This window comes from Hemiscyllium ocellatum, chromosome 19 (genome assembly GCF_020745735.1).
Source record: "Hemiscyllium ocellatum isolate sHemOce1 chromosome 19, sHemOce1.pat.X.cur, whole genome shotgun sequence".
Classification (NCBI taxonomy): domain Eukaryota; kingdom Metazoa; phylum Chordata; class Chondrichthyes; order Orectolobiformes; family Hemiscylliidae; genus Hemiscyllium; species Hemiscyllium ocellatum.
In genome coordinates, this window is record NC_083419.1 from 58,684,264 (window position 1) to 58,696,500 (window position 12,237).

Sequence of the window (12,237 nt, forward strand, 5' to 3'; positions counted from 1 at the left end):
ACAAGAGGATAGTATTTGTACCCAGTGAGATACTCATCATTTCTTCTCCTGGAAACTGGCACTTCAAAAACAAATCCCATTGGTTTTCCCTTAAGCTCTATGGAACAAATGACTTCTGTTAAAAGTAATGCTCAAGTAGATGCCTTGTGAAAAGACTGGGTGTTGTGGCACACTGAACAGCACCACGTGCATTTAACGTTTTCTGAAGGTAATTTATTGTCCAATAATCGAGCGTGAACTTTGAAGAATGAGGCACTGTTGAATTTGTGATGCCTTCTACAGGTGCAGCTGGTTTGATGGTTTTCTGCTTTTGAAAATGCATGATTGTTTTACATTGTTTTACAAACTGACAGGTTACGAACCACACATGTTGGCGTACCCCATCTTAAAAAGTACACAATGAGCCTTTCAGACATTTACCTTGTCGTTTAATTAAACAAAGTCACACTGTACAATTGACATTTAATAAGCTGCTTGGAGGGGAGAAAAAAATGTGTTACTGTCAAAGAAATGTGATCTTATAAAGACCTAAACACACAAGTGAGATTGATGTACCCCTGGCAGCAGAAGGGTTCACTTAGTTTAACTAAGCTTCTTTAAGAAATCTTAACCAAACACACGAGCAGTGATAACAACTCATTGCAGAACAGAACAGCACCTAAAGATTGGGCACGTGTGTCAAAGATTTTTATTTGGTAGGTCAACAATGAAGTTAGCTGCTTTTCAGCAGGTTTGTTAGTTTTTGAAGTGTTTTGTGATTAGTTGATTTCCATTGGCAAGCTCAAAACTGTTGCCACGAAATGTCAACAATGATATTGTCAGAGGTTATCTCAGTTTCGCTATCAGGTTTCAATCACCTATTGAAGGTTTCAGCATGGATTTTATGGTTACTTTTCAGTTAACTGTGTTGCAAGAAGACTTTATCTAATTCACAAACTACAAACAGTACTGTTTAAGGAGGAGAGTGACATTTCTCCCCCACTCTCGGGCAGATCAAAGAGCTTGCGTAAGGTTTTCAAAATCTAAATGTTAGCAATTGAGTACGCTAGGTGTAAACACCAAATTATCTGCTTCATTTTATTTGGGTAATCTGGCAGGGTCCAGTTAATTTACTGGTGCTCAAAAGAGCAGAATTGAGTTTGCAGTCATGAATCATAGAATCCTGACATTGTGGAATCAGGCCATTTGGCCCATCAAGTCCACAACGACCCTCCGAACAGCACCCCACCCAGACCTAACCCCCTCTATCCTATCCCAGTAAGCTCGCATTCCCATGGCTAATCTACCTCACCTGCACATTTTTGGACAGTGGGAGGAAACCCACCCAGACACAGGGAGAATATGCAAATTATACACAGTTGCCTAAGGCTGGAATCGAACCTGGGTTCCAGGTACTGTGAGGCAACAGTGCTAACCACTGAGCCACCATGTCACCCCTTCACAAGTAGCACTGATGAAGATCTGAAGGCTGAATTTTTAACTGTTAGATCGCTCTGCAGTGGGAAGCGTGATGACAATCCAGATCAATTATTTAAAGGGACTTGGACAGCAGTGGGTGATGCAGATGAAGAATCTTCTTGGGTCAGTGCCTCTGATGAAAAGTCATCACTAACCATGCGTGCCCTCAGTCAGCCCAGATAGAGGGAGATTGGGTGTTAGACAGTAAGGTACATGTAACAAATGAGCAGGAGCATGTGTTGGGAGCAGGAGCAGTGGTGGAGAGTTCCTGTTGGAGAGCACAGAACTTTCCATGCTCTGCTTAGCTTAATTTTGAAGCCATGGTGATCTTTACAAAGTGGACTATCCTCAAGTAGCAAGAGAAAGTGCGGGAGGCTGTGTCAGCCTTTCCAAAGGCTGCAGAGAAACGGGAGGAGCCCATTTCTCGAATGAATGCTAGGCCTCATTGGATTTGTGTCTGCATCCATGGCAAGACTAGTCTCCTGCATGGAACATCAGGCGAGGTGGCAGCTGAATGCATATCTGCCTTCTGCGATGATCTGCATGCTCAGATTGGCAACTTCTGCAGGTTGAAAATAGCCTCATATTGGTCAGTCAGCACCACACTGAAGTACACACCCTGTACTTCCCTGTATTCCAACTCTTGGTAAACAGGGAAATGCAAAAATGCCATGTAAAGGTAGCTGTAGGTGGGTTAAGGAAGTCAGGCCTCTGTTCAAAGCATTACCATTCTTGCCTTTGTATTCCTCTCAGATCCCACAATGATTCTATCCCTGTACAGGGTCAACCATTCCCTCCCTTTTCTCTGACGATGTCTGAGCAGGGAACTGAGGAGATTGCCTCTAGCTTTGTTAAAGCCACAGGGTTGCACCCCATACGAGTAAGAAGAAAAGAAAAATAATTTGTTGTTGCAAAAGGATGCTTAGCACTACGTTATCTGTCACATTTACTCGCAATGTGTATGAATCAAAGCTTTGTGAAAAATGGGAAGATGAAAGTGAACGATGAGTCACGTGTGGGGTTCAGATGAATGGCTCTTTGGTTAGGAAGAGGGTCACACACACAGGTACATCTCGGGGTTTGAGAGGAATTTGAAATGGGAGGGAGGGTGTCCAGTTACAGTCATCCATGTAGCTGCCAAGTGACAGAGAAAGGATTAGGAAAGACATTCTCCTTGGGATGCATGGCTACCTAGGGGCTAAATTACAAACCAGAATGACAAAGGATTACTACTTGATCTATGAAAAAAATTGCCACATGGTAATTAAGAAAGGGGAGTTGTATGTGTGGCTGAAAGATTGATGTGGGTGGGTTTCAATTCATGGGGATTTGACATGTGCACTCGGAAAAGTGAGAGCTGCACTACTGGGATGGTCTTCACCTAAACTCTGCGGGGACCATGTTCTTGTGAGTTGTACAAGTAGAACTCGAGGTACCATGGAATCGGCTATAAATAGTACTGGTGTTCTGGTTGGGAACTTAAGACATGAGGGTGGATGTGGTAAATTAAGAGGAAAGTATAAGGCAGTGGATTGTAGTATCAAAACAGGTAAAAACAAGGGTTGCAGATGCTGGAAACCAGAGTTATAGTGGTGCTGGAAAAGCACAGCAGGTCAGGCAGCAGCTAATGATAATCAGACCATAGCAGGAAGTGACAGAATATTCAGAAGTAAGTGTGTGCCAGTCAGTGAGAACAGAGTTTGTAAAAATAGTGAATCAGAATGTACACGACATTCATATCAAAACTGATGAATTATCGGCACGAATAGAAATAAATGCGTATGATTTCACAGCCACTACAGAGGCATGGCTATGAGGTGACAAAGACTGGAAACTGAAGATGAATGGTTATTTGATATTTTGAAATGTGGTGGATTTGTTAAGGATGACATTAGTGAAATAGTGAGTGATAACATTAGTTTCAAAGATTGAGATATGAAGTCATTCTGGGTAGTGTGATGAAGATGAAATATGAATTTAATAAATTTAACAATGAAACAAATAATTTACAATATTATTGACTAGAAATATATATTTCAGGCGTTTTGGAAAGAGCAGTGAAGGACCTTGTATTTACAAGGAACATAAACTACTCCATTCGAGATGCTGAGTTTATGATACTTCCAGAGAGGTCACATGACTCAGTACACAGGTGTAATAAAGCTATTGAACGCACGAGGTGGAATTTCCTTTGTCTTCAGCAGAGTGGATAAATGTGAGAAATTTGGAATAATATTGCATAAATGGAATTCTCAATGTTAAGAAAATAAACGTCAGATTTCCCCATATGGTTTCAATAGTCTGAAGAGAATCTTGCTAATAGGTGGTAAGGACCACCTTTCCATGTATTTGCGTCTCGCCCTTAGCTTAAACTTGCCTTATTTGTTTTTCATTCACGATTCTCCCAGACACTGGCCACAAATGAGATGGTGCCATTTTCTAACTTGGAAGTCTTGAGTGGTTACCTGGCAGATCAGGCTCACCCAGTTGTTTCTCCAGGCCTCTCGTGTTCACCTTCATTCACCAATGGCTCTTGGTATGCTCTACGGCAGCAACCAGCTCCACCCTTTCTTGTTGTGCAAGCAAATCTACCGCTAGCAACTGTTTGGATGCTTTACAACATCTGCTGCTCCCACATTCATGAAAGACAAAAATTGTATGGATTCAGGGAAAGAACCCTGTCAGAATGAATGCTACTAACATCAAATGGCACTAAGGAAAGTTAGGTTCTGGAGGTTGACTCCCAACTGTGTATTCACAAGCTGTGTACATTGTGCTGCTATGGCCATTATCTGTTTGAGAGTTATCCCGAAACACATCCTTTTGACCATCCTATCAGTGTTCAGCCTTCAATGTCTATCAATTCATATACATTGCTCAATGGGCATGTAAAGCTTAAATGGACTTTACTTCCAACATCCAAAGTGACAGAGTATGCACTAAAAACTTCCTTTTCTCTCATCAGAACAATGCCTTATGAGGCGGAGTTTGGATAGTGGTTGAGTATTGGATATGATGCACCCATAAATGAGTACAGGGTCCCTTGTAAGACACAGTCCAGAGAAATGTGCACTCCTAAATGGTGTCACACGCACATGTTAGCCATAAGGAGGCCTTTACAGTAACTTTAGACTCCATGATCCCCTCACTAAAGTGCTAGGTTCTGCCTACACTCAAGAGCCTGAGCGTTGAAGAATTTTGGACATCTGTTTGCTTTCTAGAATGCTTCTCAGAAATGACCAATGCCTCATCTGTTGGCCTGGAAGATTTGGGACATTTCTGGCCAGAGGGTTGAAGCATGCGGAGAGCATTTGGCCAAACTCAGAGTCGCCATCTTGGCTGCAACATCTGCATGATTGGAGATCCTCGGCATTGGGGAACTAGAGGGACCTGGCACCTCTGGGCTATCTTGGGAGGATCTTCTTTTCTACCTGGAGAGTTTGAGGAAGGTCAGGAAACAAGTGCAGAAAGATTTGGACAGTAACCAGAGTTATAGATGCCCTTAACCATCACTTAATATATTTAAATCTCAGACCTGCCAATCCCACAGGGGTTTTCTGTATTTTCAGGTTGAATAGGGAAGTCAGAGGATTGTAACGAGCTTCGTAATGTTCTACCAATTGCAACCTTGCCACATATAGGTAGAGTTTTCCCTTTTGGTATGGAAGTGGAACCTTTGTTCTCAGATATTATATATAGTGTACACGGTGAAGAAAATTAGCACAAATAAAGGGAGCAAGTTGTTGCTATGTTTTTGTTCAAAAATGTGAAGATTTGTGAAACGTACCCTTAAAAACATAATTGCTATGATTTATAGATAGTGTGATACCATTTTGTTCTGGATATATTGTCCCAATTGATGGAAGCTCCCATTCCATTCAATTGTAGTTGGTGCGGAGCAAGTTGAAAAGGGTAAAGAGAGGGACAGGAGTGAGAGATGAGAGACTGAACTGAAAAGAATTGGAGAGTGAGCGAGAGAGACATGTGTGACAGATGTGTATGAAAAGGAGAGTGTGAAAGTAAACAAGAGGCACAGATTAGCACTGCTGGTGGTTAGCACTGCTGCCTCACAGCGCCAGAGACCCATGTTCAATTCCAGCCTCAGGCAACTGTGTGGAGTTTGCACATTCTCTCCGTGTCTGCGTGGGTTTCCTCCGGGTGCTCTGGTTTCCTCCCACAGTCCAAAAATGTGCAAGTTAGGTGAATTGGCCATGTTAAATTGCCCATAGTGTTAGGTGCAGAGGTAAATGTAGGGGAATGGGTCTGGGTGGGTGTATTATAGTGGGTCGGTGTGGACTTATTGGGCTGAAGGGCCTGTTTCCACACTGTAAGTAATCTAACCTAATCTTTTTAAAAAAAGTAATTTTCAGCAAGTGGTGATAGTGAGCCTACTCCAAAAGAAAACACAAACTATCAGCCAAGCCACGAAACTGGATGTATTAAAATATCTTGATGATGGAGTTCTACCACCTACGTGAGTAAGAACAATGATTTTATCAGTGATTTCACTCAAAGTGCAAAGGTTCGTCTTTGAGTGCTTTCAGAGTGCGATGGTTTGAAAGCAGCATAATGAAGATAGGATGAATGGCCAAAAGTATTTTCTTTCAGGTAGGGGAGTCCAAAGCTAGAGAGCACAGGTTTCAGGTGAGAGGGGAAAGATTTAAAAGGGACCTGAGGGAGGGACAACTTTCTCATGCAGAAGGTGATGCGTGTATGGAATGAGCTGCCTCCTAGTGGAGGCTGATACAATTACAACATTTAAAAGGCATCTGGATGGGTACATGACTAGGAAGGGTTTAGAGGGATATGGGCCAAATGCTGGCAAATGGGGTTGGGCTAATTTAGGATCTCTCTTCGGCATTGACGAGTTGAACTGAAGGATCTGTTTCCATAAAGAAGAGTCTCCATAAGAGTCTCTATGACTCTAAGAACACAGAAGGACTTTTGACTTCTGGGCTTGAAGACAAGGTGCCTTTTTATTTTGGTCATCCAGCACAGGTCCAGTAGCCTGTCCGCAGATTTGCGTGGGGCGGGAAAGTTCACAACCAGTCGTGCATGGTTCAAGAGGCATTCCTATCTCTACACCATGGAAGAAAATTCTGGGGATGCAAAAGCAGCTAATAAATTCCTTGCCCTGTGGACTGAGTCACCCAGAGTCAATAAAAGAGATTACTCAGTGAAGCAACATTTTTTTTAGTGCTGATCAGACAGGGCTTTTCTGGAAATGTATGTCGCAGCGAACGTGCCTTATAATATGCTGCCCGAATTTAAAGTTGCCAAAGATCCTGACCCTGGACTACAATAAAACTTTTAGGTTAAATGATTAATGGTTTACCATTCAGAGAAGGGGCAGGCATTGACAGGTTATTCCCATGAACCTCAGGACAGCAATTGGCCTTCATTTAAAGTGTGGATGAGGAGAATACGCCTTCAAGAATGATTGCCTCTGCATGCCACCCTTGCCTGGAGAGCATTTTGTGCTAAAGATAATTTCACCTTTGGAGACATTAACCATCTTGGATAATTGCCCATGTCATTAACCTTGATAATTTCTTCGTCTGCCACCCACCACGGCTTCATTGATTCTGTCTGTGAATCATTGAGCAACTGATGCAATTCAGTCATGGAGGAGCAATATAAGACTTACCACCTACACCATACCCTCTCCCAACTCAAGGTTGTCACTGATGAGAATGCACCATCATCAATTCAGGGAATTTTGGGCATGGCTACAATATCCTTAAGGACATCAGCAATATTACAGATTAATATGAAACAAAGTTCTGGCCTTGAGCCACAATATCCCCCACAAATGACTCCAACACAAGTGTGTCAGTGTCAAAGGAGAATTTCACAAAGCTGTCATTAGGTTAGATTCCCTACAGTGTGGAAACAGGCCCTTCAGCCCAACAAGTCCACACCAACCCTCTGATGAGTAACCCACCCAGACTCATTTCCCTCTGACTAATGCAGCTAACACTACGGGCAATTTAGCATGGCCAATTCACCTAATCTGCACATCTTTGGATTGTGGGAGGAAACCGGAGCACCCGAAGGAAACCCACACAGACACAGGGAGAATGTGCAAATTCCACTCAGACTGTCGCCCGAGGCTAGAATCAAACCTGGATCCCTGGTGCTGTGAGCTGAAAATGTGTTGCTGGAAAAGCGCAGCATTCCTGAAGAAGGGTTCTTGCCAGAAACGTCAACTTTCCTGCTCCTTGGATGCTGCCTGACCTGCTGCGCTTTTCCAACAACACGTTTTCAGCTCTGATCTCCAGCATCTGCAGTCCTCACTTTTTTCCCTGGTGTTGTGAGGCAGCAGTGCTAACCACTGAGCCACTGCGCCGTTATTTCCAAAAAGTAAGGTCTTCACCTATCTTGTGGGAAGATGGCTTTGATCAATTGGATGAGGTAATTTGCTAGCATCCCATGAAGAGAATGGTCACAAAGATCCCGACGCCTGCTTTAACATTGATTTCTATAGGAAGCAATTTTATGTTTAAAGTTGTTAAACTGTGACCCACATTTTCCAATGGCCAGTTGTTATTCCAATTTAGATCAGAGTGGCACATGGAGACCCTGTGAAAATGTCCATCGTAGCAGACTGGGAATCAAAGATTGTCCTGTGCAATTACCCTATGTATGTAGCCTTCCGAAAGATCCATTTGAGATTCCGATGGAATGAAGTAAAAAGTTACTGAGGAAAACGAAGACTAATTAATGTAAAGTCTAACTCCCAAGTAACAAGTCATTTAATTTCATACTTAGTTCTCACAACTACACATTCCATCTCTCTCTCTCTCTCTCTCTCACACTCACTCACTCACTCACACCCACACACCCACACCCAGACCCTTTACATCCCTGTTTCTCTACAGGATCCAGTAAGTTTCACTCTCCAAATCCCCCCCATCCCAGTTTGCATTCCCTGACAGTTCTGCACCAGGAGAGAATGGCAAATATGAAGCAGCCCTGATGGGAATCTCCTATCAGAGACGTGGAGCTCTCCTCTTTCATAAGAAAAGGGCAGAGAGGTAGTCTGCATGAGATTGCCTCTCCTCAGGTAACCCAACCACATTCGGCACATCTTTTAAGTGAGGTGGAGTTGATTTAGAAGATTAGCCATGTTACTTTGAGTGTCCTAGCGGGCTCATAGGACCCTTTAGTCATTTCCTGTTCTTGTGTTCCATGTATGTAATGTCTATGAAGTGTCTTTTTAAAATCTTGGTTACATTCTTTCTTTGGGTGGATTTGATAATACAGATCCAGATTCAGTTTTAACAGTATTTTGAGGTATAATTTTTTTCCAATGAAAAGATTCCTTGCCAACCTTGTATAAATCAGTGCTATTCCCTCATGTCCATGAGTCCAGTCTCATCTGTTATCCAGCTCTCCCTGTACTTCTGTACAGACTGTCTTCCTTCCATGAACATCACAATTTCTATTAGTACAGCTGATGTCTATTAAATGGGGGTGAAATCAATGGTCTCATATTAGATCACTTCCATTAAATGCAGAGGCTAAACAAGGTGTGTGTGTGTGTGTGTGTGTGTGTGTGAAATTCTTTTAAGAAAAGGTTTCACTTTGGAATTAAATGTAACAAAATTGGGGGAGAAGAAATTCCCTAATATAAAACAATATTCTCATTAACCTCTGTGAAAATGCACACCTGACATAGTCAGTCTTTACACAAAATGTCTCCAGAGTATTTTTGTCAGAATCAAAACTCTCCCATTTTAAAACTACCGGGAAACTAATCGTAGCACTCTCTGCCTGTTTAAAGTAACTTCTGCTGATTTCTGATTCTGCGTAGGAGGTATCTCCTGAATTTTCTGGTGCAGGAGGCCCCCAGTTGGGAGGTGTTGAACTGTAGAGCTCCCTTTCAAGATTATGCTCTCATTAAACCTGCAAAAGGTTGTTTTTCCAATTTCCAGCCATTACCTTTGATTGGAATAGCTCCATGCCAGATGCTTTACTGTAACAAATTAGAAACTGTACAGTCACTGAACCTGGCATCTCGTAAAATGATGGCGGGAACCCAAAGCTGGAAGAAATTTCCTTTAGTTACATCCCAGCAGCACATATGGAAGCAATGAAGTCAACTTGCTTGGATGAGTTTTGCCTGTGGGAGATCAGAAAATTGAACACACTCTTCTCTTTCAAGTCTACTCAACCCACGGGACAAAGTTTGGGATTTGTGCCTAGTGTTTTTGTTTCCTGGGCAACTTCACACATTAACTTGGGTAATTGCTGACAGAAATGTGGAATTTTCCGAAGCTGTTCAGTGCAGCAGCGATGAGCGGTAGGGAAGGGTAGCAACCACGTTAACCATCATAATTTATGATGCGTTAATTGTTGCCACATATCACATTCCAGAATGGCAGCTCTCTGGCACGGGTCATATTTGAAGCAATCCAATTTCTCTGATTTTTAATGATCTCTGAACCTTGTTATGGTCAATGGAACGTAAATCCTGTCAGACTCCTGTTCCGCGTAACATCACATCAATCCCAGAAATCATAAATCTCTGTTTTACAAAAAAAATCAATAACTAGGTGCATTTGAAAGCGCAGTGTTTCATAAGCAACCGACAGACAAAATCTGTAACTAATGTGATGATAATTAACTATAAGAGCATTTCTGCTTGGCTGACTTTGTAAACTTTGAGTTGTGTGTTTATTCATTCTCTTTGACCCCAAATACAGGTACAGCTATATTTTTCATGCCTGCCAGAAGACAAGATCCCTTATGTCAACAGTCCTGGAGAAAAGCACAGAATTAAGCAGCTCCTGTACCAGCTACCACCCCATGATAATGAGGTAATAAAACTCATGTTTAAAAAGACACAAGCTTTAATTGTGCATACCATATAGAGAGGAACCTCGATTATCCAAACAGCACAGGCGGGGAGATTTTGGTTCGGATAATCGAATGTTCGGATAACTGCGTGCCGGATAACACAGTTTAGCCACGCGTCGGGGCCTCGTGATCTTGTCCGGATAATCTGAAATACGGATAATCACTGTTTGGATAATCAAGGTTCCTCTGTATTTGGCACTCAGAGATTGATAAGGAATAAAATCGCTTTCTCTCCTCTTTTTACCTCTCATTGATTTAACCAGAATTTTATGTAAAGTGTTTAAAGTTGTCACAGGAATGGTATTTAGTCTCCAACCCACAACCAGTGTGTCAGTAAACTTTGAATTATTTATCTATTTGTCCTGAAGCAAACATTCCTTGTGCTTTTACTAGAGAGCATTCCCTTCCTCTCATTTACATTTGTTGTATTTCGCCTCACTTTCTTACCACTACCACTTTTATGCTGTTTGCTGTCATGTTGTAACTGTTCTCATGTGCTTAAAATTCCAAACATTATTACAGGCATGGAGGGGCAGACAGACTGCACTGCAGCAGAGAAATTCTGGGACTTGAAGGAGGCATTGTGTTCCTGTGAACATGTTGTCAGAAAGGAGTGCCCTTTCTTGAATAAATAAGCTGGGGCTCATGTTTTAATCCAGCTTGCAATTCACAATTACAAAAGGCTTTGTAGTAAAACAGATATGTGCTTTCTGGCCAGGGGTTTAAGTTGTAAAGGGCTGCTAACAATTATCCCTTTCTATTTAAAGTCCATCTTCTTTAAATCATTTAAGAGTCATTTGGTTGGAGCTCTTTTGCCTTTTTTTTAAAAGTCCAGTTCTTGTCTAGCTGCCTGTTGTCCCAGCTAATATTCTGAAAAGGGCATTCACACCTCACATCTCCCTTTAATCAGAAGCTGCTGTTGGATTAAGATCAGGGCATAAATTCTCCATTCAATCCACCGAGAATTTCTAAGTAGGCATTAGTAACCTGATCTGCTAAGTGTAAGAAGCACCTTAGTATTGTTCATACTGTATAAATTTTGGAAGAATTGTCACAACATGCCTTTTGTGTATGGAACTATAAAAACACACAATTAATCGTAAAGTACAGATGAGGTAGGCTTTCCACTAGATACTTTTGTGTTAGTGATGTGAACAATAGTGGAAAGATCTCCTCCCTGTCCACAGTCTCCATTTAAAGAATGATTTGAGTGAGAGTTGTGATCAGAGGATATTTTCTTGCGAGGTTGAAATACTTAGCACAAATGAAAGTGGGAGCACGGTGGCTCAGTGGGTAGCACTGCTGCCTCATAGCACTAGGGACGGGGGTTCCATTCCAGCCTCGGGTGACTGTATGGAGTTAGCACATTCTCCCCGTGTGTGTGGGTTTCCTCCAGGTGCTCCGGTTTCCTCCCACAATCTAAAGATGTGCAGGTTAGGTGGATTGGCCGTGCTACTTGCCCCTAGTGAACACAGCCTTAGAATTAGAGGGGGTCAATTCAGAACAGAAATGCGGAGACATTTCTTCAGCCAGAGGGTGGTGGGCCTGTGGAATTCATTGCCACGGAGTGCAGTGGAGGCCGGGACGCTAAATGTCTTCAGGGCAGAGATTGATAGATTCTTGATGTCACAAGGAATTAAGGGCTACGGGGAGAACGCTGGTAAGTGGAGTTGAAATGCCCATCAGAGAATGGCGGAGTGGACTCGATGGACCGAATGGCCTTATTTCCCCTCCTATGTCTTATGGTCTTATAGTGTCCAGGGATGTATAGGTTAGGTGGATTAGCCATGGGAGGTGCAGGGTTGCAGGATAGGGTGGGTCTTGGTGCGATGCTCTTCAGAAGATTGGTGCGGATTCAATGGGCCAAATGGCCTGCTTCCAACTTGGGATTCTATGAAACCCTCTAATAATAGCAAC

General features: G+C 42.5%; 1 protein-coding gene across 5 annotated transcripts in view; it reads left to right on the top strand.

The window, feature by feature from the left end:
- Positions 1–12,237, top strand: part of prickle1b (prickle homolog 1b) — a 142,834-nt gene that overhangs the window by 111,928 nt on the left and 18,669 nt on the right. For all 5 annotated transcript variants that reach the window (XM_060839959.1, XM_060839962.1, XM_060839961.1 and 2 more), the window contains exon 3: positions 10,167–10,280. In XM_060839959.1, the coding sequence (XP_060695942.1) occupies positions 10,167–10,280 (114 nt within the window). The remainder of the gene's footprint in view (positions 1–10,166; positions 10,281–12,237) is intronic.